The sequence below is a fragment of the Balaenoptera musculus genome, chromosome 11, assembly GCF_009873245.2.
Source record: "Balaenoptera musculus isolate JJ_BM4_2016_0621 chromosome 11, mBalMus1.pri.v3, whole genome shotgun sequence".
In the NCBI taxonomy this organism is placed as follows: domain Eukaryota; kingdom Metazoa; phylum Chordata; class Mammalia; order Artiodactyla; family Balaenopteridae; genus Balaenoptera; species Balaenoptera musculus.
The window spans coordinates 72,887,640-72,908,705 of NC_045795.1; the positions used below are offsets into that span (position 1 = coordinate 72,887,640).

The 21,066-nt window shown below is 44.9% G+C and overlaps 1 protein-coding gene and 2 non-coding genes across 7 annotated transcripts in view; 1 reads left to right on the top strand and 2 right to left on the bottom strand.

The window, feature by feature from the left end:
- ABHD6 (abhydrolase domain containing 6, acylglycerol lipase) overlaps window positions 1-19,008 on the top strand; it is a 52,704-nt gene extending 33,696 nt beyond the window's left edge. For 4 of the 5 annotated variants that reach the window (XM_036870533.1, XM_036870535.1, XM_036870537.1 and 1 more), the window contains 7 exons: window positions 2,581-2,737; window positions 4,120-4,233; window positions 5,527-5,659; window positions 9,028-9,185; window positions 12,297-12,351; window positions 12,559-12,659; window positions 17,892-19,004. In XM_036870533.1, coding sequence (XP_036726428.1) covers window positions 2,581-2,737; window positions 4,120-4,233; window positions 5,527-5,659; window positions 9,028-9,185; window positions 12,297-12,351; window positions 12,559-12,659; window positions 17,892-18,068 — 895 coding nt within the window. In that variant the 3' untranslated portion in view covers window positions 18,069-19,004. Of the gene's footprint in view, window positions 1-2,580; window positions 2,738-4,119; window positions 4,234-5,526; window positions 5,660-9,027; window positions 9,186-12,296; window positions 12,352-12,558; window positions 12,660-17,891 lie in introns of all 5 variants that reach the window. The other variant, XM_036870532.1, reaches the window with a different exon arrangement.
- Window positions 6,094-6,197, bottom strand: LOC118904636. The gene has a single exon (XR_005022084.1). It is a non-coding gene; the product is annotated as a U6 spliceosomal RNA (small nuclear RNA).
- Window positions 6,947-7,051, bottom strand: LOC118904635. Its single transcript, XR_005022083.1, has one exon. It is a non-coding gene; the product is annotated as a U6 spliceosomal RNA (small nuclear RNA).
- Window positions 19,009-21,066: the final 2,058 nt, after the last annotated feature.

Sequence of the window (21,066 nt, forward strand, 5' to 3'; positions counted from 1 at the left end):
CTCATTTTAGTAGTACCTTGTATATGCTCCCATGCATTTTATATGCAGGTATGAGTAAATATGAATATATATCCTCATCTCCCTCTCCCTTTATTTTACACAAAGGGTTAAAGTTGGTCCATTTAGTCTATTTGCTATTGTAAGACTTGGCTACCTCTTTGGTGCAAAGTATACCACAGAGTGAATCTCTGATAGAATTAATTATCTTTCATCTTGGAGAGATTCTTCATGCAGAGAGTTCAATTTGTTTAGATGGTAATTTCATACTGAAATCAGTTTCAGGCCAAACTCCAGCACTGCCAAGTCTTATGTAACCAACAGAAGCTGAGCTTTCAACCAGCTGCCATATGTTGTAAGGAATAAAACCAGAGGACTGATGAGATAATTCTTAAGAAACACGTTCTCACTCTCAGAGTCTCTAGGAAAAATATATCTGGAGTGGAAGGCAGGGGAGGGCATATGACCTTTATCAAGCTTATCCACCATAGTGGAAATAACATCTGTACAAAACCAAATGTTTGTTATCATAAATTCTGCATCACAATTAAAATCCAAACAGTTTTTTTTTTTTAAGCAGTCAAATCAATCAAAATCCAATACTTGAGAATGAAGAGCTTCTTTGAAACCACAGTAACACTTAAATATGGTTAAGACTCTGATGGCCAGTCCTTGTGTCTGAGTGATTCCCTGGGCCCAGCAGAGGGACCAAGTTTCCAGAGCCCTGAAGACAAGGGATAACACCCCAAAATATGGTCTGATTTTCCACTCCACGTTCATTGGCCAGGCAGCTGCTAAGAACAAAGGCTGCATCTCCCAATACCTGGCAAACAAATGCAGCATATCCTCATAAATTGATTGCTTCTCTGAGGTGCCCTCAAGTGTATTTGTGGAGAATCTTCAAGAACAAGTCAAGGAGCAGCTGTCCTTCTATGAGACTGGAGAGGTTCCATGAAAGAATCTGGATGTCATGAAGGAGGCAATGGTTCAGGCAGAGGAAGCCGCCGCTAAGATTACTAGGAAGCTGGAGAAACAGGAGAAGAAACGCTTAAAGAAGGAAAAGAACAGCTGGCTGCAGTTCCCCTTGCATCTTCAGAAAACAGCATCAGTGCTCAGGGGGAGTGCGAGGAGACAAGTGCAAGACCCACAAAGAAGACAGTGAAAGCTCCAGGAGGCTTCTCAGGAGAATGGCACGGAAGATTCTTCGGTCTCTTTCTCCAAACCCAAGAAAAAGAAATCTTTTTCCAAGGAGGAGCTAGTTAGTAGTGATCCTGAAGAGACAGCCAGCGGTGGAAATCTTCCCAAGAGGAAGAAATCTTTCCCCAAAGAGGAACCAGTTAGCGACCCTGAAGAGTCAGGAAACAAGAGTGTCCCAAAGAAAAAGAGGAAATTCTCCAAGGAGGAGCTGTAAGCTGTGGACCGGAGGAGGCTGCTGGCAGCAAGAGCAGCAGTTCCAAGGAATGAAAAAGTTCCAAAAGCTACCCCAGGAAGACTAGAATGGACCTTTCCCTGGTGGGGTGTAACCTGCGGAGGTACTTCCCAACCCATCTCCTGTATCCCAGTAAAAACGAATTCACAAGAAAAGATAAATAAATAAGGTTAAGACTCAAATGCAGAAATTTGGTGGATTGAAAGGCTAGTTAAACTTCCAGCTTGCTCAAATAGAATTACAAATAGGCAAAGTAGTGTTTTTCACAGCAGTCACTGGAATCACCCACACTGGACAGCTGTGAGGTATGTTGAGCCCTGAGACAATAAGGAATCCAGGCATCCATCAGACAGCCTCCTGTTGTCCTTTCTTCCCATCCAGAGATTTGTGGATGTGGAATGACACCACCGCCAGCAACTGCAGCCTTGATGAGTCCGATTCTTCATCTCCGTGAGTAGCAAGTTGTAGGTGACAAGAGGGAACACACTTTACCTTTAAGTCTTTTGATGCATTTCCTTCCAATTAAAGTCCCTCTGCAGTGAGGTCCTCTAGGACTCCAGTGCGACTGCCCTGTACCCAGAGTCACTGACGCCCACAAGTCCACAGCTGCTCGTCCCAGATTTCAGGTGTCAATGAACATGGTCCACCAGGAACTGCAAGCCAGCTGTCTTTGAGGGGAAACCACCTTTGTCTTGGCGTCTCTGGAGTCCTTCCCAGCCTTACCACGAGCCGTTTCCAATTCTGCTGAAGCTCAAACAAGCAAGGCAGAGAAAGGACTCAAGTCAGACACCCAGTGAGGTCCCATTGCCTGCTCCTTCTTTGCACTGTGATTCAAACTGCTAGAAATTCATGTTAACAAAGGGTTATTATGTGTCATGCTTCTTAAGAAAACACCCCCTTTTCCCTGTCTAATAGACTGCTTAGTAACATATATACATGTTACTTACAGAATATTCACGTAAGGTGCTTTCTGGAATGGTTTGGCTTAGTGCTCCTTGAGGGTGAAGCTCTGGGGACCCCAGAGACATGCGTGGAGGACGAGGGCTGGGAAAAGTGTTGGTCTTACTTCAGAGTGAGACTATACAGAGTCCCCCTCCCGAAGCTGCTTCTCTGGAGCTCAATGACTTTGACTTGCTTGTATTTTCTGTCCCCAGGTACTGGCGGAGGGCACTGGGCATGCAGGTGCGCTATGTGCGCCACGAAGACTATCAGTTCTGTTACTCCTTCCGCGGCAGGCCTGGGAACAAGCCTTCCATCCTCATGCTCCATGGATTCTCTGCCCATAAGGACATGTGGCTCAGTGTGGTCAAGGTGCAGTCCTAGAGCCTTCTCTCTTCAGAGGGTGTCACTCAGTCAAGAAGAGGTTTCCACTTGGACACGATGTCATCAGGGGTAGAAAGCAAGGGGAACCCAGAACTGTGGCTCAAATCATCCTAAAATTAATGCAGTATATTATTCAGATCCTTTTATCAGACAAAATTTATTGAATTGAATGTTATTTGTAAAATCTGTGCCTTAAAAATCGTTTCACCGTATGAGTATTTCTTAGGGAAGATTTCAGACACTTAGCTTCATCTCAGGCCTGTCATGACTATCAAGATCCAGCTTTTAAAAAATCATTTGTTTTTTTATGCTCCAAGATTCTCCTCTTCCTTCCCCTCCTCCTCCCTTTTCTGTTTCTCCTTCTCCCCTCCCCATCTCCTTCCGTCTTCCTTCTATTTCTGCTTTTTCTTTTCCGTAGCCCTTTAGAGAAACAGTCTTGATCTGGCAGCTTTCTGGGATAGTTTTCCAAATCACTCCCTTTCTGTCCTGGTTTACTTGGGTGTGGCAACTTGCTTTACTGGTAAGAGTGAACAGCTGGTGAAGATGGGGGCTGGGAGAGGTCTTGGGAGGGAAGCACCCCAGGCTCCCACCTCAAGCAGGACCATACCTGAATGATCCCAAGTATGCTTCACACCAGGAGGAAAAAGCTCATACATCCTCTACTTCCTTATGTTCTTATTTCCAAATTTCACTATGACAGTCATCCTCATGCCTTAATGAACCTCTCACTTGCTGTCTCCATCTTTCATATAACTGGATATTTGTTTATTGATAATTGATGTTTCTCAGGTTCCTGGTTAAATGTGGCACATATTTAAATGGAAGAAGGTGTTTAGGATAAAAATACCCTAGGAATTAGACCTAATGCAGGAAAAAAATAGTTGAAACCAGAATTAGGGCAATCAGACATGGTTCTTAGGAAAAGCATTGCTCCTGTGGGCGCTGGAGCTGGACAGGACTCTGGGAGAGCAGAACTATCCCTTATAGTCCCAAGTCAGTGGCTGCATGACTGGAGTTAAGTGTGGAAGGGGTGAGGGAAAGGAGAAGGATGTAATACCTGCCAGCTGGTGTCAAGAAAGAGCAAAGGACGCAGGCCTGCTACCCTGACCTTTGTCCCACTTTTCCAGTCATCCCCTGAGTCCCCTTCCATTTCTGTATTAGATTTTGGGGGTTTCTGCTCCCTATAAGGCTACTGGCAATGTTTATTCACATCAGATGTTACTAGGGTAAGATACTGGGTGGTCCAGGTTCATTACCTCCCCGGGAGTGGCTGTCCAGGTCACTTGGTAAGTAGGGGTAGCCTCCCCAGAAAAATGGGCAGACATGTTCTACACTGCACATACTGACACTCTGTGCCTGTGTATCCTCAGTTCCTTCCAAAGAACCTGCACTTGGTCTGCGTGGACATGCCAGGACATGAGGGCACCACCCGCTCCTCCCTGGATGATCTGTCCATAGATGGGCAAGCCAAGAGGATACACCAGGTAAGCAGGAGGCGCCACCAAAAATTGCCCAGGTGGGTTTTGCCCACCATTGCATGCCCAAGTCTGAAGAGCAGGCAAGGGAGTTCCATTCTGACTCAACCATTCTCCAATGCATTCTGCCTGCAAGTAATTGCAAACAAAATGGCAGCAGCCCAGTGGTATCCTTGGTCAGCTGTGGAGGACCAGGGCTTATTGCAGACTGTTCTCCTCTAAGCCTATTGCAGTTGTTTCTAAAGAAATACAATCTGGGCATTTTCTCAGCTCTTCAGAAAGGGAGTTTAGAATTCCTCAAGACCATTTATTTTTTTAGAGTCTATTTTTCTGCTTACCAGCTACATGATGACAATAACAGCATGTCTGCCTAATTGTAGAGGATGGGGAGGGTGCTTTTTGCATTTTGTTCTAATTTAGTATCTGTCTTCAGCCGCCTCTGACTGGGCTTTCAAGGTCATGGGACTCATGAACTATTTCAAAATTTAGTGATTCATAAGCTTCAAATTGATATATTTTCCCCAGTTGAGGATATTTATTTAATGCCTGCCCCTCTCCTCCCATTGAACTATGTACTCTGTTGAGGTCAGGAACCTTGTTTCTTTGACTCTTTGCTGTATCCTCAGCAGCTGACCATAGTTCCTTGTACATAATAGACATCCAATAAATATTTTTTAGGTGAATGGGCAGATGGGTGGAGAGTTGGTTGAATGGTTGGATAGATGGATGGTTGGATGAGTGGTTGGATGGTTGAATAGACGGATGGGTGGATCGTTATCTGAATGGATGGTTGGATGGATGGGAAGGCCTGTAAATTAGGGCAGCAGTCAGCAAACTGTGGCCCGTGGGCTCTGTTTGGCCTGCCACCGAGTTTTTTGTAAGGTAAGTTTTATTGGGACTCAGCCACACTCACTCATTAACATGTTGTCTTTAGCTGCTTTTGTGCTACAACAGGAGAGTTGAATAGTTGCAACAGAGGTCATGTGGCCCACAAAAATTTTCCCAAGAAAATATTGACTCTCGGAACCTTTATTTTAAAAGTTTGCTGACTGATGAATTAGGGGAATCCTTGTTGATTTTATATTTACAAATGACCCTTCAGTAACCTGTGCCAGGTAAAGAGAAGTACATGCATGTAACAGGGCTCATCTGGATAATAGATGCAGTAGATTCCAGATTCCCTTTCATCAACAGTCCTTTTCACTTGTCCGCATAGGAAGAACAGAGGTTTTCTACTCTGTAATCACCACTGTCATTGTCCACAGCTGTATAACCAAACCTCTTTCTCATTTCCCTTCCTAGTTTGTAGAATGCCTCAAGCTGAACAAAAAACCCTTCCACCTGATAGGCACCTCCATGGGCGGCCACGTGGCTGGGGTGTATGCTGCTTATTACCCATCAGACGTCTGCAGCCTGTCTCTTGTGTGCCCTGCTGGTGAGTTATGAGACTGAAATAACCCTATGAGTGACTTGAGCACAGCGGGGTCTGAATCTCTGAAGACATAAATGGCAGTGTCTGCTATGACTTTTTTTAGAATCATCTTTTCGACGATATTTTAGAGATACTAATCAGATTGCTTCAGTGATACAAACAATAGTTGTATAACCATAATCATAACCATATTGAGTGTTTTTTTTTTTTATTTTAACATCTGTATTAGAGTATAATTGCTTTACAATGGTGTGTCAGTTTCTGCTTGATAACAAAGTGAATCAGTTATACATATACATATGTGCCCATATCTCTTCCCTCTTGCATCTCCCTCCCTCCCACCCTCCCTATCCCACCCCTCTAGGTGGTCACAAAGCACCGAGCTGATCTCCCTGTGCTATGCGACTGCTTCCCACTAGCTATTTATTTTACGTTTGAAAAATATGGAATCCTTCATGAATTTGCATGTCCTTGTGCAAGGGCCATGCTAATCTTCTCTGTATGGTTCCAATTTTAGTATATGTGCTGTCGAAGCGAGCACTTGAGTTTTAAAATATAGAGCCAGCCTTATTCCACAAAGAATTTGAGGTGGTTAATTTAAAAGTGTATAGTACCTTATGACATATAAATACTTTGAAATATAATGATAATATTAACACACAACATTTATTGAATTCTTATGAGCTAAGAATTTATATGGATTTATATGGATTTAATTCTTGCCTTAACCTTATGAGGTGAAGGTACTATTATTATGCCTCTTCCTTTTTTTGCTGAAAACTCAGAGATCTTTATTCATTATAAGATTTTTTTTTTTAATTAATTTATTTATTTTTGGCTGTGTTGGGTCTTCGATGCTGCACGCGGGCTTTCTCTAGTTGTGGCGAGCGGGGGCTACTCTTCCTTGCGGTGCATGGGCTTCTCATTGCTGTGTCTTCTCTTGTTGTGGAGCACAGGCTCTAGGCACGGGGGCTTCAGTAATTGCAGCACATGGGCTCAGTAGTTGTGGCTCGCAGGCTCTAGAGCGCAGACTCAGTAGTTGTGGCACAGGCTTAGTTGCTCCAAGGCATGTGGGATCTTCCCAGACCAGGGCTCGAACCCATGTCCCCTGCATTGACAGGCGGATTCTTAACCACTGCACCACCACGGAAGTCCCACAAGATTTTTTTTTTTTTAATCAATAAACTTTAGTTTCTCTGTTCTTAAAGGTATTCGTGTCAACTTGAGCTGTAACATGTCCCCTGAAATTATGATCTGAAGTTGGATTTTTATTTTTTTTATTTTTATTTTAAAAATATGGTACTTCATGAATTTGTGTGTCATCCTTGTGCAGGGGCTACGCTAATCTTCTCTGTATTGTTCCAATTTTAGTATATATGCCCCTGAAGCGAGCACTAAAGTTAGATTTTAAATTTTTTTTATATATAAGCCTTCAAACTTGGATTTAGAGTGTGTTAGTGAGAAAAATCTTAATTTTTCTCTCTTCTTCCTTTGCTTGCTCCCCTCCCCACCCCCAGTACTCTACTGGAGTATGGTTTACACATAGTAAATTGTCCAGATTTTTAGTGTATATCTCAGTGACTTTTTACATATGTAATTCTTACCCAGATCGATTTAGTATGCCCATTTTATAGGTTGGAACATAGAAGTAATTATGTCAGTGCTGGAGCCAGGATAGGGACTGACCCTAGGCTGTCTCGCTCCAGAGCCCAAGCTGTGGTTTTTAGGGGAAGTCCTTTCCTATTCACTACCTCTTTTATATATGACTCATATTCATCACCTCCTTTACCCGCTAGAATCCAGCCATGAATTGAACTTGTACACCTTCCACTGAAACATAACTAAATTTACCTTTGAAATCTTTTACTTACTCTGAAAGTTAAGTTTTCAGGTCTGTTAAGCTCATTGCAATCGAAGGCAAGCTCCCAAAGGGTTTTCTCTTCTCCTTTTCCCAAGCACTGTGTCTGAAATCATTTAGTCTTATAAAGTTTGAGAATTGGAGGAATAGCCCCTCTGGAAGGTTATTTAGATTTTAAATCACTTACGGAAGGTCAGATCTTAAATCACTTACGGAAGGTCTTTTTTGAGTTTATGTTCATTTGCTCAGAGCAAAGTTCTACACCAGAGTTTCCATTAGAAGTTTAGAATTACATTTGTTTATATACGAAAATGAAAAGATACGCTTTTTTTACTTTGAAATAATTTTACATTTACAGAAGTGTTGCAAAGATAGTACAGAGAAGCCCACATGCCCTTCACCCAGTTCTCCCCTTTAACAGCTCATGTACCTCAGTAAATTTGTCACAACTAGGAAACCAACACTGGTTCATTACTGTTAACTAAACTCCAGGCTTTATTTGGATTTCATTAGTTTTTCCACAAATATTCTTTTCTGTTCCAGGATCCAATTCAGGATATACCACATGACATTTAGTTTAGGATTATTTTTAAAACAGAAGGAAATAGATCATGTAATCTGCCCATGGCATCGTGAGAGCCACACGATACCCATGTTAGATTTAGAGGAGTTGCTGAATATAGGAGGTTTATAAAGTGTGGATTTCTGTGGCACAGTATGGATACCACTGCCTCTCTTGCAAAGCTCTAGCTCTTCAGCTAAGTTAAACACCTAGAAATTTGCTCAGTGTTGGAAATGAAATTAGTTTTACCCTCCTGTATACGTCAGCTCGTGTGAACTCTTGGTGTCGTGCTTCGGGTGATAGAAGATAATGGTCAATCTCAAAGCTGTTCAGGCTCAGGATCGCCTGATGCTCCCCTGGAGGAGGAGGGACTGTGTGGAGGGCAGCTACTGCCCCAACATGGGGGGCAGCTCACAAGGGGACTCATTCTCGCTGTGTTTATGGATTGACCCCAAATAAGAGATTATCAAGTGGGTCCAGGCGGACGGAAGGAGTAGTCAGTCACTCCAGTCCAGTCACGTATCTCACCAGGTCTCCTCTCAACCATACAGATGTGAAAGGGGCTCAGGCAAGCTGTCTTCTAGACTGGTGCTCCTTAAACTCTATCCTACGTATGAATCTCCTGGCAACTTCAGTGAGATTCTGATTTAAGAGACTTAGGGGAAGGGCTGCTGAGATGCTGCATTTCTTATGGGCTCCCAGTACTGCTGGTCCATGGACCACAGTTTGGGTAACGAGCCCCTAAAATATTCCGAAGAATTATTTTCTGTGTTTCTCAGAGTGTGGTTCTGACTTTGAGCAAGGATGTCGGTACCAATGAAAAAGAAATCTACTGGTGAAAAACACCAGAAATATATTAGTTCTGGGCTGATACCGGAAGTTCTCTATATAAAATGGGGTTTGGTAAGAAGGTAGATATATTGCCAAGCTGTTTTGGTTTGAATCTCACAGGTCTGCAGTACTCAACTGATAATCAGTTTGTACAACGGCTCAAAGAACTGCAGGAGTCGGCCGCCGTAGAGAAGATTCCCTTGATCCCATCCACTCCAGAAGAGATGAGTGAAATGCTCCAGCTCTGCTCCTATGTCCGCTTCAAGGTGCCCCAGCAGGTAACGTGGTCTCAGCAGCAGTGTGCCTGCCCTCTGTCCAGGGCTCAGGTGGCCAGTACCTGCTTTCTCCTTGCATTCCTGCCTTATACTCATCTGTTCATTCATTCAGCAAGTATCTGTATCATGCCCATGATGTATCCGGTACTGTGCTTGAGCACGGTGGGGAGTAAATAAGTCAGAGAAGGTCCCTGGGCAGATGCAGGCCAGTGGGGGAGGCAGACAATTAACAAGAAGACAAATAATTACACATTGTAATAAGTTTTATAGAGGAAATGAAGATGGTGCAGAGACTGAAAACAGGGGAGGCCGGAGAAGCTTTGATAAGCCTCTGTGAGACAGCAGCGTGGGCAGCGACGGATAAAACACAGCCAATTCAAGATGCTGGAAGGAGGCCAGGGTGACTGGAGCCTAGAGGGTGAGGGAAAGAATGGGTTGAGAAAAGGTTGGAAAGGGATTCTGGGGCTGAATCAGAGATTCTTATTTTTTAAAAAATCTCAGGACCCCTTTACACTCTTAAGAATTATTGAGAACCCCAACGAGCTTTTGTTTATAGAGGTTATAACTATTGATATTTACCGTATTAGAAATTAAAACTCAGAAAAACTTAAAACACAAGGAATACACAGCACTTATTTCATTAGCCTTCAGAATGATGACATTATCCCTCATTATGTAGGCTCTGAACATCAGTATGCTTTAGAGAGAATGAAAGTGAAAACGACAAGTGACATTTAGTGTTATTATGAAAATAGTTTGACGTCTTGGACTCCCAAGAACCACTTTGAGAACCACTGGGCTAGATCATGTAGGACCTTATAGGTTATGGCAAGGAGACTGGAGTTTTTCTAAGTACAGTAGGAGAAACACTGAAGGATTGTAGGTGAGCACAGGCAGAAGCAGAGAAACCCATTAGGGTGCTGTTGTGGCTTGGAGATGAGGGTGGTGTAGACTGGGGTGGTAGCAGTGGAGACAAGACCGGAGAAGCTTTGGGAGGAAGAAGACAGGACTTACTGGCAAATTGGAATGAAGGATGAGGGAAGGTGAGGAGTCACAGGTGACTTTCTGGTACTTCAGTGGATAAAGGTAGTGTTTTCTGAGTAAGAGAAGGAGACGGATGGTGGGCTTGAGCGATAAGCTAAGAGCTCCATTTTGGATGTTTGAAGTTCAAGTTCCCTGTGAGACCATCAAGTGCAGGTGTCAAGTAGACAGTTGGCTATACAGGTGGAGCTGAGGAAAGTCTGGCCTGGAGTTGTACAATTAAAGCCATCAGCCAGTGATGATATTAAAGGTCTTGGGTCCAAATGAGGTTGTGTAGGGAAAGTGTGTGGAAAACCAAGAGAGGAGAGTCTGAGGCTGAGACCTCACAACAGCAAATTATCTCACTCTGTTGCAGGAACTGGACCCTGCCTCAGGGTGGGGTGGGTCCTCCTAGGAGTTGAGAGAATGGGCTGTATTTAGAAGTTGTGAACATGACTCATTCATGGGTGTGGCCCATCTCTGAGGAAGCACCCAGAATCAGATTCTGCCGTATGTTCTATCCACGAAATCCTCTTTTCAGTCATGACATTGCACTGATCCCCTGTCCACTGATCTCTTTCCAGAATAGAGTGGCCAAACAGGGTTTTAGAAATTTCCATGTTTTGAGTTGTCAAGGATGTGAAAACACTGGGAGAAAATAAATGCAGGTCCCAAAGTCTTTTCTGGAGCACCCGAGCACTCAGCCCATTGTGTCACATTGTGTTATGATCTTCTGTTTGCTTGTTTGTGTCTTCCGTTCTTACCTCTGTAAGAGCAAGGACTCTGTCTTTGGCTGTTCACGCATGAGGTAGCTCCTAGGTATAGATTCGATGGATCAATGGATGGGAGGAAGCCTGGATAATGCAGGGATGGAGAATGGATGTGTAGGTAGATACAGGATAGATGGATGCATGAACTGATGCATGTGCATGCATCGATGATTTAGGGATGCTGAAAATAGCTGGATGGCTGAATGCTTGATTGGATGGATGGGAAAATGTCTGGAGACAGCAGGGATGGAGGGTTGGTGGATGCAGGATAGATGGATACATGGGTAGACGTGTGCATATATGATTCAGAGGTGCAGGATGGATAGGTGATGGAGGATGGGTGGGTAGGTGGGTAGGTGGGGCAGAGGTGGAGGATGGATGGATGGAAGATGGATAGATGCGTGAGTGCAGGATAGATAGTAGAACAAAGAAAACGTCTGATGCTCAGCACTGTGTGTTGGACAGCTTGCCATTGGTCTCACCTCTGGGCTTCCACTTCCAGAGGAGTCAGATTCTGTCATGCTCCAGAGGGTGCGTTTAGTCCAGAGCAGTTATGGCAGGATGTTCCCACGTCAATCAGTGCACAGGACTCCTGAGAGTGCCTTTAAGGGGTTCAGACCATTCCCAGGGAGATGAGAGGAGTGATGGCTGCTAATATGAGCCCTGGACACTACCTCAAGAACCCTGAGGCGGGGGGAGAGGCGGGCCGTGTTCCTTCTGGCCACAGCACCTCTCTGGGCCCATCTCGCAGGTCCTGGAGGCCTGTCCTGTCCACGTGTGCTGCTGCCTCACAGCCTGCAGCAGGGAGGGCCAGGGCAGTGTCACACAATGAGCACAGGACGCTGGAAGCCTTCCCACAATTTCCCCAATAGTTTATTTCTTCATTGTTTGAGAGGCCCTTCATCCCCAATGGTTTACTTTTTTTTAAATAGACCTGTTGTTCATTGGGTATTACTGAATAATTACTTGATATTATTTCCATCCTGATTGTGTCTCAGGCTAAGCGGAGATTTTCTCAAAGGTAAAGCATCTATCAGGCCATCTCGGGTGTATTTTACATGCCGCAGGGGACCTTTGGCTTCACAGTATTACCAAAGTTCCTTTCTAATGAGAAGAAAAAAGCCTCTTATGAACCTAACTCCCCATTACATTGCATAGTACATCATGGGAATTTGGAGGACCAGGCCCTACAAACCTTGACAATGCCCTAAACTACTGGAACCCTAAACTGCTGGACTTCTTTTCCTTCGTTGTCCCAGACCCATGTGAGGCCTGAGGATATGAATCTTCCCTTGCCTTCTGACTTTGGGTTATTTATCCTCAGATCCTGCAAGGCCTTGTCGACGTCCGCATCCCTCATAACAATTTCTACCGAAAACGTAAGTAGCCCTGCGTTAAGCTCTGAGCTTGTGTGACAAGTCAAGCTTTATGGGTGGCTGGCTCTTTTTTCTTACATTTCTGAGACTGATAGTTTTCTGGGGCCCCTCAAGAAAAAAGCAGTGGCTTAGACTCAAAGACCGTCTATACTCGGTGGTGTCCACGGCACAGCCCAGCATGCACTCACTTTGTTTTCCTTCTCTCAAAAGTGTTTTTGGAGATCGTCAGTGAGAAGTCGAGATACTCCCTCCATCAGAACATGGACAAGATCAAGGTCCCGACGCAGATCATCTGGGGCAAACAAGACCAGGTATGTAGCGTGTCCCTGTGGCCTCCTGTGCCAGTCACACCGGGCTCTGAGGAAAAGCTAGAGGTCATTTATAATGGGAGGCTGGCTGGTTTCTGATCCCAGGAAGAGGTGGCACACACCTGGTCCAGGTGCCAGTGTTCACAGGGAGCATCGTTCTGTGAGCTGAGAGCAATGACATTGACCTCTTAAAATGTAAGGCAATTTTTTTTTTAAACTTGCTTACAAGCTTTATTTTATAAATGTATTTATTTTATTTTTTTATTTATTTTTGGCTGCGTTGGGTCTTTGTTGCTGTGCACGGGCTTTCTCTAGTTGCGGCGAGCCGGGGCTACTCTTCGTTGCGGTGTGCGGGTTTCTCATTGCGGTGGCTTCTCTTGTTGCGAAGAATGGGCTCTAGGCTCACGGGCTTCAGTAGTTGCAGCATGCAGGCTCAGTAGCTGTGGCTCGCGGGCTCTAGAGCACAGGCTCAGTAGTTGTGGCTCATGGGCTTAGTTGCTCCACAGCATGTGGGATCTTCCCGGACCAGGGCTCGAACCCGTGTTCCCTGCATTGGCAGGAGGATTCTTAACCTCTGCGCCACCAGGGAACCCTGTAAGGCAATTTTAAATCATTTTTGCAAATTATTTTTCTCAAAGCCATATAATCACATGGTACAAAAAACTTCAAAAAGTACAAAAAGATTTATAATGCAAACTTGGTCTCTTTAACATTCCAGATCCCAATTCCCATTTCTTCGAGGCAACACTTACACTCTTGTGTATATTTCTTAAATTTTCTAAGGCAGGAGTTGGCAAACGTTTTCTGTAAAGGGCCAGATAGTAAATATTTGCAACTTTGCTGGCGATAAGTTCTCTGTCACATCTACTCAACTGTGCTGTGTGTTGCAAAAGCAGATGTGGGGACATGCAGACAAATGGCAGGCAGAGCTCCAGTGAACCTTTAGTCACAAAACAGGCGGGGGCCATTGTTTGCCCGCTCCTATTCTAAGCATATATCAATATGCGTAAATAAGTTTATCTGTAAGTTTTTCAAACATGCTATATATATACTGTTTTGCACCTTAGTTCACATATATAAGAAAGATATACCTTGGAAATCACTTCATATCAGCCCATACAGATCTACTCATTCTATTTTAAAAAATATTTTATTTTGAAATAATCACAAATTTATAGAAGAATTGTAGAAATAGTACAGAGTACTCCTATATTGCTTTACCAAATTTCATCTGTTTTAACTGCTTTATTGAAATATAATTCACACGCTGTAAAATTCACCTTGTGCACCCCCCTGCAGCCCAGTCGTAGAACACTTCGGTCACTCCCCAAAGTTCCCTCTTGCCCATTTGCAGTTAATCTGCATTCCTACCCCAGCCCCATGCAACCACTGATCTGTTTTTTGTTTCTGTAGTTTTGCTTAGAATATAGTTTTCTAGAATTTTCATAAAATGGTATCGTATTGCATGTAGTCTTTTGCATCTGGCTTCTTTCACTCAAGCATAATGTTTTTGAGGTTCATCCGTATTGTTGCATATACCAACAGTTTGTTCCTTTTTATTGCTGAGTGTCATTCCATGGTATGTGTGTACCACATCTTATTTATTCCCAACTTTTTAACAGTTGCCACACTGGCTTTATCACCCTCATCTAGATAGACCTAGAAATATGTATTTTTGGACCATTTGGAGTAGGTTGCTTACATTATGTGCCTTTACCCCCAATATTTCAAGGTGTATTTACTGCAAACCAGGATATTCTCTCACATAATCACAGTACGTTGTCACATTTAGGAAGTTTAACATTGATGCAATAGCTTTTAACTAATCTACAGTCCATATTCCAAATTTATTTGTTGTTTCAATAACGTCCTACACTGAATGTCAATATTATGACATAGTATGAGTGTGTTTCATGTTTGGTAATTGCAATCATTGTTGCTTTTGTTGTGGTCATCCATGTACAATGCTTGGTGTCAGTCTATTTATCTCTTGTAAAAATAAAATACAGTGTGTGTGTGTGGAAAAAAAAAAAAATAACGTCCTACATAGACTCCTCCTCCTCCTGCCCCCTGAACCAGGATCACATACTTCATGTCATGTCTCTTTCGTCTCCTTTAATATGAAATGTTTCCCTCAGTCTGTTTTTATCTTTCGTGACATTGAGATATTTGAAGAGGGCAGGCCAGTTATTTTACAAAATGTTCCTCAGTTTGAGATTGTTTGCTGTTTCCTCATGATTAAATTCAGGTTATATATCCCTGCCAGAATATCTCATGGGTGATAAGATATCACATCCTCAGAGGGACAGTGTCTTTCTGCCACCGGGTGATGGGGATTTTTTTTTTTTTTTTTTTTTTTTTTGGCCACGCTGTGTGGCATGTGGGATCTTAGTTCCCCAACCAGAGGTTGAACCCGTGCCCCCTGCAGTGGAAGCACAGACTCTTAACCACTGGACTGCCAGGGAAGTCCTGGTGATGGGAATTTTGATTGTCTGGTCACGACGTCTTGTTTTCTTCATCATAGACCAATTATTTCTCCCCTTGCAACTGATAAGCAGTCTGTGGGGAGGCACTTTGAGACTGTGCAGATATCCTCCTCCTCATCAAACATTTCCCTTAGATTTATCATTTGTGAATGATCCTTGCCCAAAACAAAATTTTATGTTCTTTTTGGGAGCTGCATAGTACTCCATTATATGGCTCTGCCACAGTATATTTAACTAGTGCCCTGTTGATGGTCACTTAGGTCATTTTCAATTTTGCCATTAAACAACACGTCAGTGAACATCGTTATACATGTGTGTTTGTGGAGTGTTGAGAGCATATCTGAAGGGTCAGTTCTTAAATGTGGAATCGCTAGGTCAGAGGCTTTGTACATTTTTCAATTTTGATAAGCTTTGTCAGATGGCTCTATTAGTTTACTAGGGCTGCTGTAACAAAGTACCACAAACTGGGTGGCTTAAACAACCGAAATTGACTGTCTCACAGTTCTGGAGACTGGAAGTCCGAGATCAAGGCATCAGCAGGTTGGTTCCTCCTGGGAGCTCTGAAGGAGAGTCTGCTCCATGCCCCTCCCCAAGCTTCTGGGAGCTTGCTGGCAATCTTTGGTGTTCCTTGGCTTATAGATGCATCACCCTCATCTCTGCCTTCATCGTCACATGGCATTCTCCCTGTGCCTATGTGTCTCTGTGTTTGAATTTCCCCTTTTTGTAAGATGCCAGTCATACTAGATTAGGGGTCCACCCTGCTCCAGTGTAACCTCTTCTTAACTAATTACATCTACAACGACCCTATTTCCAAATAAAGTCACATTTTGAGGTTTTGGGGGTTAGGGCTTCAACATATGGATTTGGGGAGGGGGCACAATCAACCCATAATAAACCCTCCAAAGAAATACTCATTTATACCCCAGAAGCTCCCCTTTGGTTTGCAACTGTTCTTTAAAAATCATATCTTACTGAAAGTTCTTGGAAAGTTAAAAGCAAGAGGAGACGGTGGGAAATGGAGCCCACAGGCAGACAGAATTACAGTGTCTGTTAAAGGGTATCTAGCGGTCTTATGCTGTTGACTGTCATGAGAAAGGAAATTAGAGTAAAGCTTTCCCTGTTGAGACAGCTCCCCTGTGGACACCAAGGTGAAAGCCACCATTGTGAGCCCTGGGCAGGCTGCACATCCCCACTGTATGTGTGTGAAAGCACAGGCAGGAAGTCAGGCTGCACCACAAAGGCTCACGACTGCGGACGACCCAGGAGAAGAGACTGGGGAGGAGGAGCCAGGTCTGTGCGCCTGGCGCAGGCGGGGAGGCAGCGGTGGTGGCGTCCGCGTGCAGCTATCTCACGTCAGCCAGGTGCAGCCGAGAATGCACAGCACGGGAACGAGGGCATCCAGAGGAGGGAGGCCTCCTGTGCTTCCTTCCGCACCAGCCAGGGAATGAAAGCAGCTTTGTGGACGCCTGATAGGAAAAGTGGGACCCAGGCTGGGCCAGCAGGGAGTCATTCAGTCAGAAATCAGAGTCAGAACAGTAAAGGCCTTTCTTCATTCTAAAAATCCCATAGGTGATGTGGGCTCTCAGGGAGCAGCAGGGAGAGGCGAAATCCCGTCGTGCTCCCCGTAAGCTGTTCCTTTTTGCATTTTTGCAGCCCAGGGTGCTCTGCATTCTGCTCACCCCGCTTCCCAGTGGGCGGCAGATCTTGGTTTTAATGATCTGGGTTGATGAGACTAAAGCTCAAAAACAGACTGTGCTCGAGTTTGTTGGGGTTTTGCTTTTGCTGTTACGGATGGAGAGGAGGGCCCATCTTGTCTGGGATGAGTTGAAGGTGAAAGTGATTAAGAGAAGGAGAGTGAATACAAACGTGACACCAAAGGAGGGTGTTGGGGAGAAAGTCGGTAGGTTGGCTTTGAAGTAGTAGCAAGGTAACCCAGGTGAAAATGAAATTGCATTGTTCAAAATGTGCTGGCCCTGGAAAAGTGGTGCCCTCCACGTTGGAAAAGCACTCCCTGTTATTCACAAACTTCAGTGCCGGAGGTCCCACAGCTCAGGGACCACCCCCAAAGGACTTTCAGGGCATACTCCTCCAGCTTGTGATAATTAGTCTTCCCCTCTTGCACATCTCCTGTGTGGCCTCCCCACAGCTTGGGCTCCCCTAGTCCAGGGGCAGGGTGCGTTCTCCTGGCCCAGCCTGATCACATCACTGGCCGCTGTCCTTGACACAGCCCCACGGCCCCCAGCTGCCCTCAGACTGAGGCCTGACTCCCAGCGTGGCTGGAGGAGTGGGCCCCCTCTGTCCCACCCCACATCCATCCCCACTCAGACAGCACCAGGCTCCTTGCTGTCCCCTGCATTTGCCATGACCTCCCACCCTTGGGCTGCTCCCTCTTCTATGAATTCCCCTCCCGTGTGGTTTCTCAGCTCCCAGGATCCTCCCCCATCAGAGTCCTCGCTACATCGTGCTGCATTTGTCTGCTCTCCTGTCTGGCTTCCCCACCAGACCAGGATGTCCTCAGGGCAGGGACTGTGTTTCCACCTCAGTAATGCTGCCAGCAGCACACCTCCTAGCGCCGAGTTGCAGGATAAAACATGAGGCATGTGGTCACTTCCATCAGAGAGCCACAAGCCCCAACACTGAAGTGACTTGGTCCTAAAAATCACCCCTGCCAGGCCTGGATGGGAGTTCTGTCCACGGAGCGCACAGGGGTCTGAACCTTTTCCGTCTAGTTTCCTCTCTCATGCTGCAGGTGCTCGACGTGTCTGGGGCGGACATGTTGGCCAAGTCGATTGCCAACTGCCAGGTGGAGCTCCTGGAAAACTGTGGGCACTCGGTGGTGATGGAGAGACCCAGGAAGACAGCCAAGCTCATTGTCGACTTCTTAGCTTCTGTGCACAACACAGACAACGACAAGAAGCTGGACTGAGGCCCCAGTGGCAGCCTGCACTCTGCACCCAGCATCCACTCCCATCTCCAGAATCTGACGCAGCCACCACTTCTCAGGGATCCTGCCCCAAATGCGGTGGGAGCGCCAGCGTCCCTGAGGAAGCCAAGTCCTCCAGCCCCAGTCTCTACAGATCCACAGAGCTGCGGGGGCCACGAGGAAAACTCCAAGATGTTTTTCACAAAATGCACATTCACATGGAACAAAATAAGAAAACCCATCCATGAAATCTACCCAGAAGTCTTCAAGTTCATGTCACAAAGCGCCCACATTGGACCATAACCACCGAGGACATTTTCTTTAAGATGTTCCTCACAGACTGAGGCTCGAGGTATTTCTGTTGCTTCTGACACTCTCCCGTGCATGCTCAGTGGCTGTTTTAGGAGCGTTAGTTCCCATTCACCAAGCCCCTCTTGTTTATGTCTAATTTAAGTTTTACGTAGAGTCCCATATGTGAATGCAGCCCGTCAACTGCAAGACCACGGAGGAACATGGCAGGCTGTAGAAAATATTTACACACGCAGAAGGGCGTGTTCTGCCTTGCCAGCTCTCAGAGCAGCAGAGAACACAGGTGGGTGATTTGACCAGCACCCCTGTGTCAGGTATGTCTTGAGTGAACCCAGGACAGGGGCAGTACAAAGAACACCTGGCAGGGTGGGTTCCCTGGGAATAATTTATTATTTTTAAAAAAGAACTAATAAAGCAATAATGTTCTAGACATCTATCTAAATAATCAGACTCGGGTTCCGCTCCCAAGCACCTCTTTTCTATCTTGCTGTGCTATTGAAAACCCTTGGATGTAAAATACTAGTTTGTTAATGAATTCTGTGAATTCTGTGAACAGTAATGTGATTGAAAATAAATCTAAACCGCTGTAGAAGTGACCGCAATGACATAAAATAAATTTAATAAGTCTAGATCAGCAACATGCAAGTGGTTTCTGGTTTTTGGTTTTTTTTTAACATCTTTATTGGAGTATAATTGCTTTACAATGGTGTGTTAGTTTCTGTATAACCAAGTGAATCAGCTATACATATACATACATCCCCATATCTCCTCCCTCTTGCGTCTCCCTCCCACCCTCCCTATCCCACCCCTCTACTGGTTTCTGTTTTTAAGCTCTTAATGAAGTGCAACGTTGGCAGATGTTCTGTTAACTTTAAAATGTGTTTTTTAAAGTAAGGCTTGTTCTACAGGCATTGGAAGAGCTTGCTTGCATGAGTTGCTAGTTTCATATCCAGAAATCATGTTTGCAATTTTTATTCAATTGAAATTATATATCAATTTTTTAAAATTAATTAATTAATTAATTAATTTTTGGCTGCATTTGGGTCTTCGTTGCTGCGCTCAGGCTTTCTGTAGTTGTGGTGAGCGGGGGCTACTCTTCGTTGTGGTGCGTGGGCTTCTCATCTTGGTGGCTTCTCTTGTTGTGGAGCACGGGCTCTAGGGCGCACTAGGACTTCAGTAGTTGTGGTGCGTGGGCTCAGTAGTTGTGGCTCACAGGCTCTAGAGTGCAGGTTCAGTAGTTGTGGTGCACGGGCTTAGTTGCTCTGCTGCATGTGGGACCTTCCCGGACCAGGGATTGAACCAGTGTCTGGCAGGTTCTTAACCACTGGAAGGCAGATTCTTAACCACTGCACCACCAGGGAAGTCCTGAAATTATATATCAAAAACAAAAGGCATGAGTCATCAAACTGTTCCTTTTGACTCTCTTCTGTGGCATTTAGGAACCTAAACTCCCCAGGAAATTCACTCTTTCAAATCTTCTTACAGAGTCTGCAGCCATGTAGTTCTGGAAATAAAGTGAGAACTTTGGTGAACATTGTGGTTTAAATTGGAATTCAGGACTTGGTCTGAATATTTTAGTTTATCAAGGAAGAGTAGAATATAGATCTTAAAAACAAGAGATGTGAAAATGTGACATCAAACTTGTAGGATGCAGCTAAAGCAGTGCTCAGAGGGAAATTTATAGGCTGAAATATGTATATTAGAAGAGAAGAAAGGCTAAAAAATAAATAATTTAAGCTTCTATTTTAAGAAGCTAGAAAAAAAAAAGTAAATAAATCAAACCTAGAAAAAAATAGAAGGAAATAATACAAATGAGAGCAAAAATCAATGAAGTAGAAAAGAAAGTAGATATTTGACATGTTGCTTGTTCCAGTCTCCCATATTCACCAAAAATTCTGAGCCGAGTAAGTCTCTGGGAGGAGTCAGTCTTGATAGATTTGGGTAGGGAGAGATGGTTTCCTTGGGGTCCCTGAAGAAGCCCCGGACCTGGGATACCTACCCCAGATCATTAAGCCTATTAGATGCAGCAGTTGTTATGTCCTGGGTTGAACTAAGAATCAGGTCCAAAGGAGCCACTGCACTGCACCCTCAGTGGGGTCATCCAGAAAGGCGCATGTGCTGGCCATCCCACCTGGAAGGATAGTGGGCAAGGTCTGCAGGACACGGCTCCCACTTGGAAGTGGAAAGCACTCCACTGTCACTGGAAAGCATCACTGGAACCCACACCCCCTGCAGTGGAAGCGCAGGGTCTTAACCACTGGACAGCCAGGGAAGTCCCTTGAGAGGTTTTTTTTTTAATATATTTATTTTTGGCTGCATTGGGTCTTCGTTGCTGTGCGCGGGTTTTCTCTAGTTGTGGCTTGCAGGCTCTAGAGTGCAGGCTCAGTAGCTGTGGCGCACTGGCTTAGTTGCTCCGCGGCATGTGGGATCTTCCCGGACCAGGGCTCGGACCCGTGTCCCCTGCATTGGCAGGCAGATTCTTAACCACTGCACCACCAGGGAAGCCCGAGAGTTGTTTTTGACAAACCTGCAAAGTGGGTTTTCAAGGTTCTCTCTTGGCCCTGCACTTCTGGTCCCACGGTGCTAGGAAGACTCGAAAGCAGAAAAGCACATCTCCCTCTTGAGCCCCACTTCCTGCCTTTGTGATTACGAAGAGCCTGCTGGTTACTGCCCCACTGGGCCCTTTGGAGTG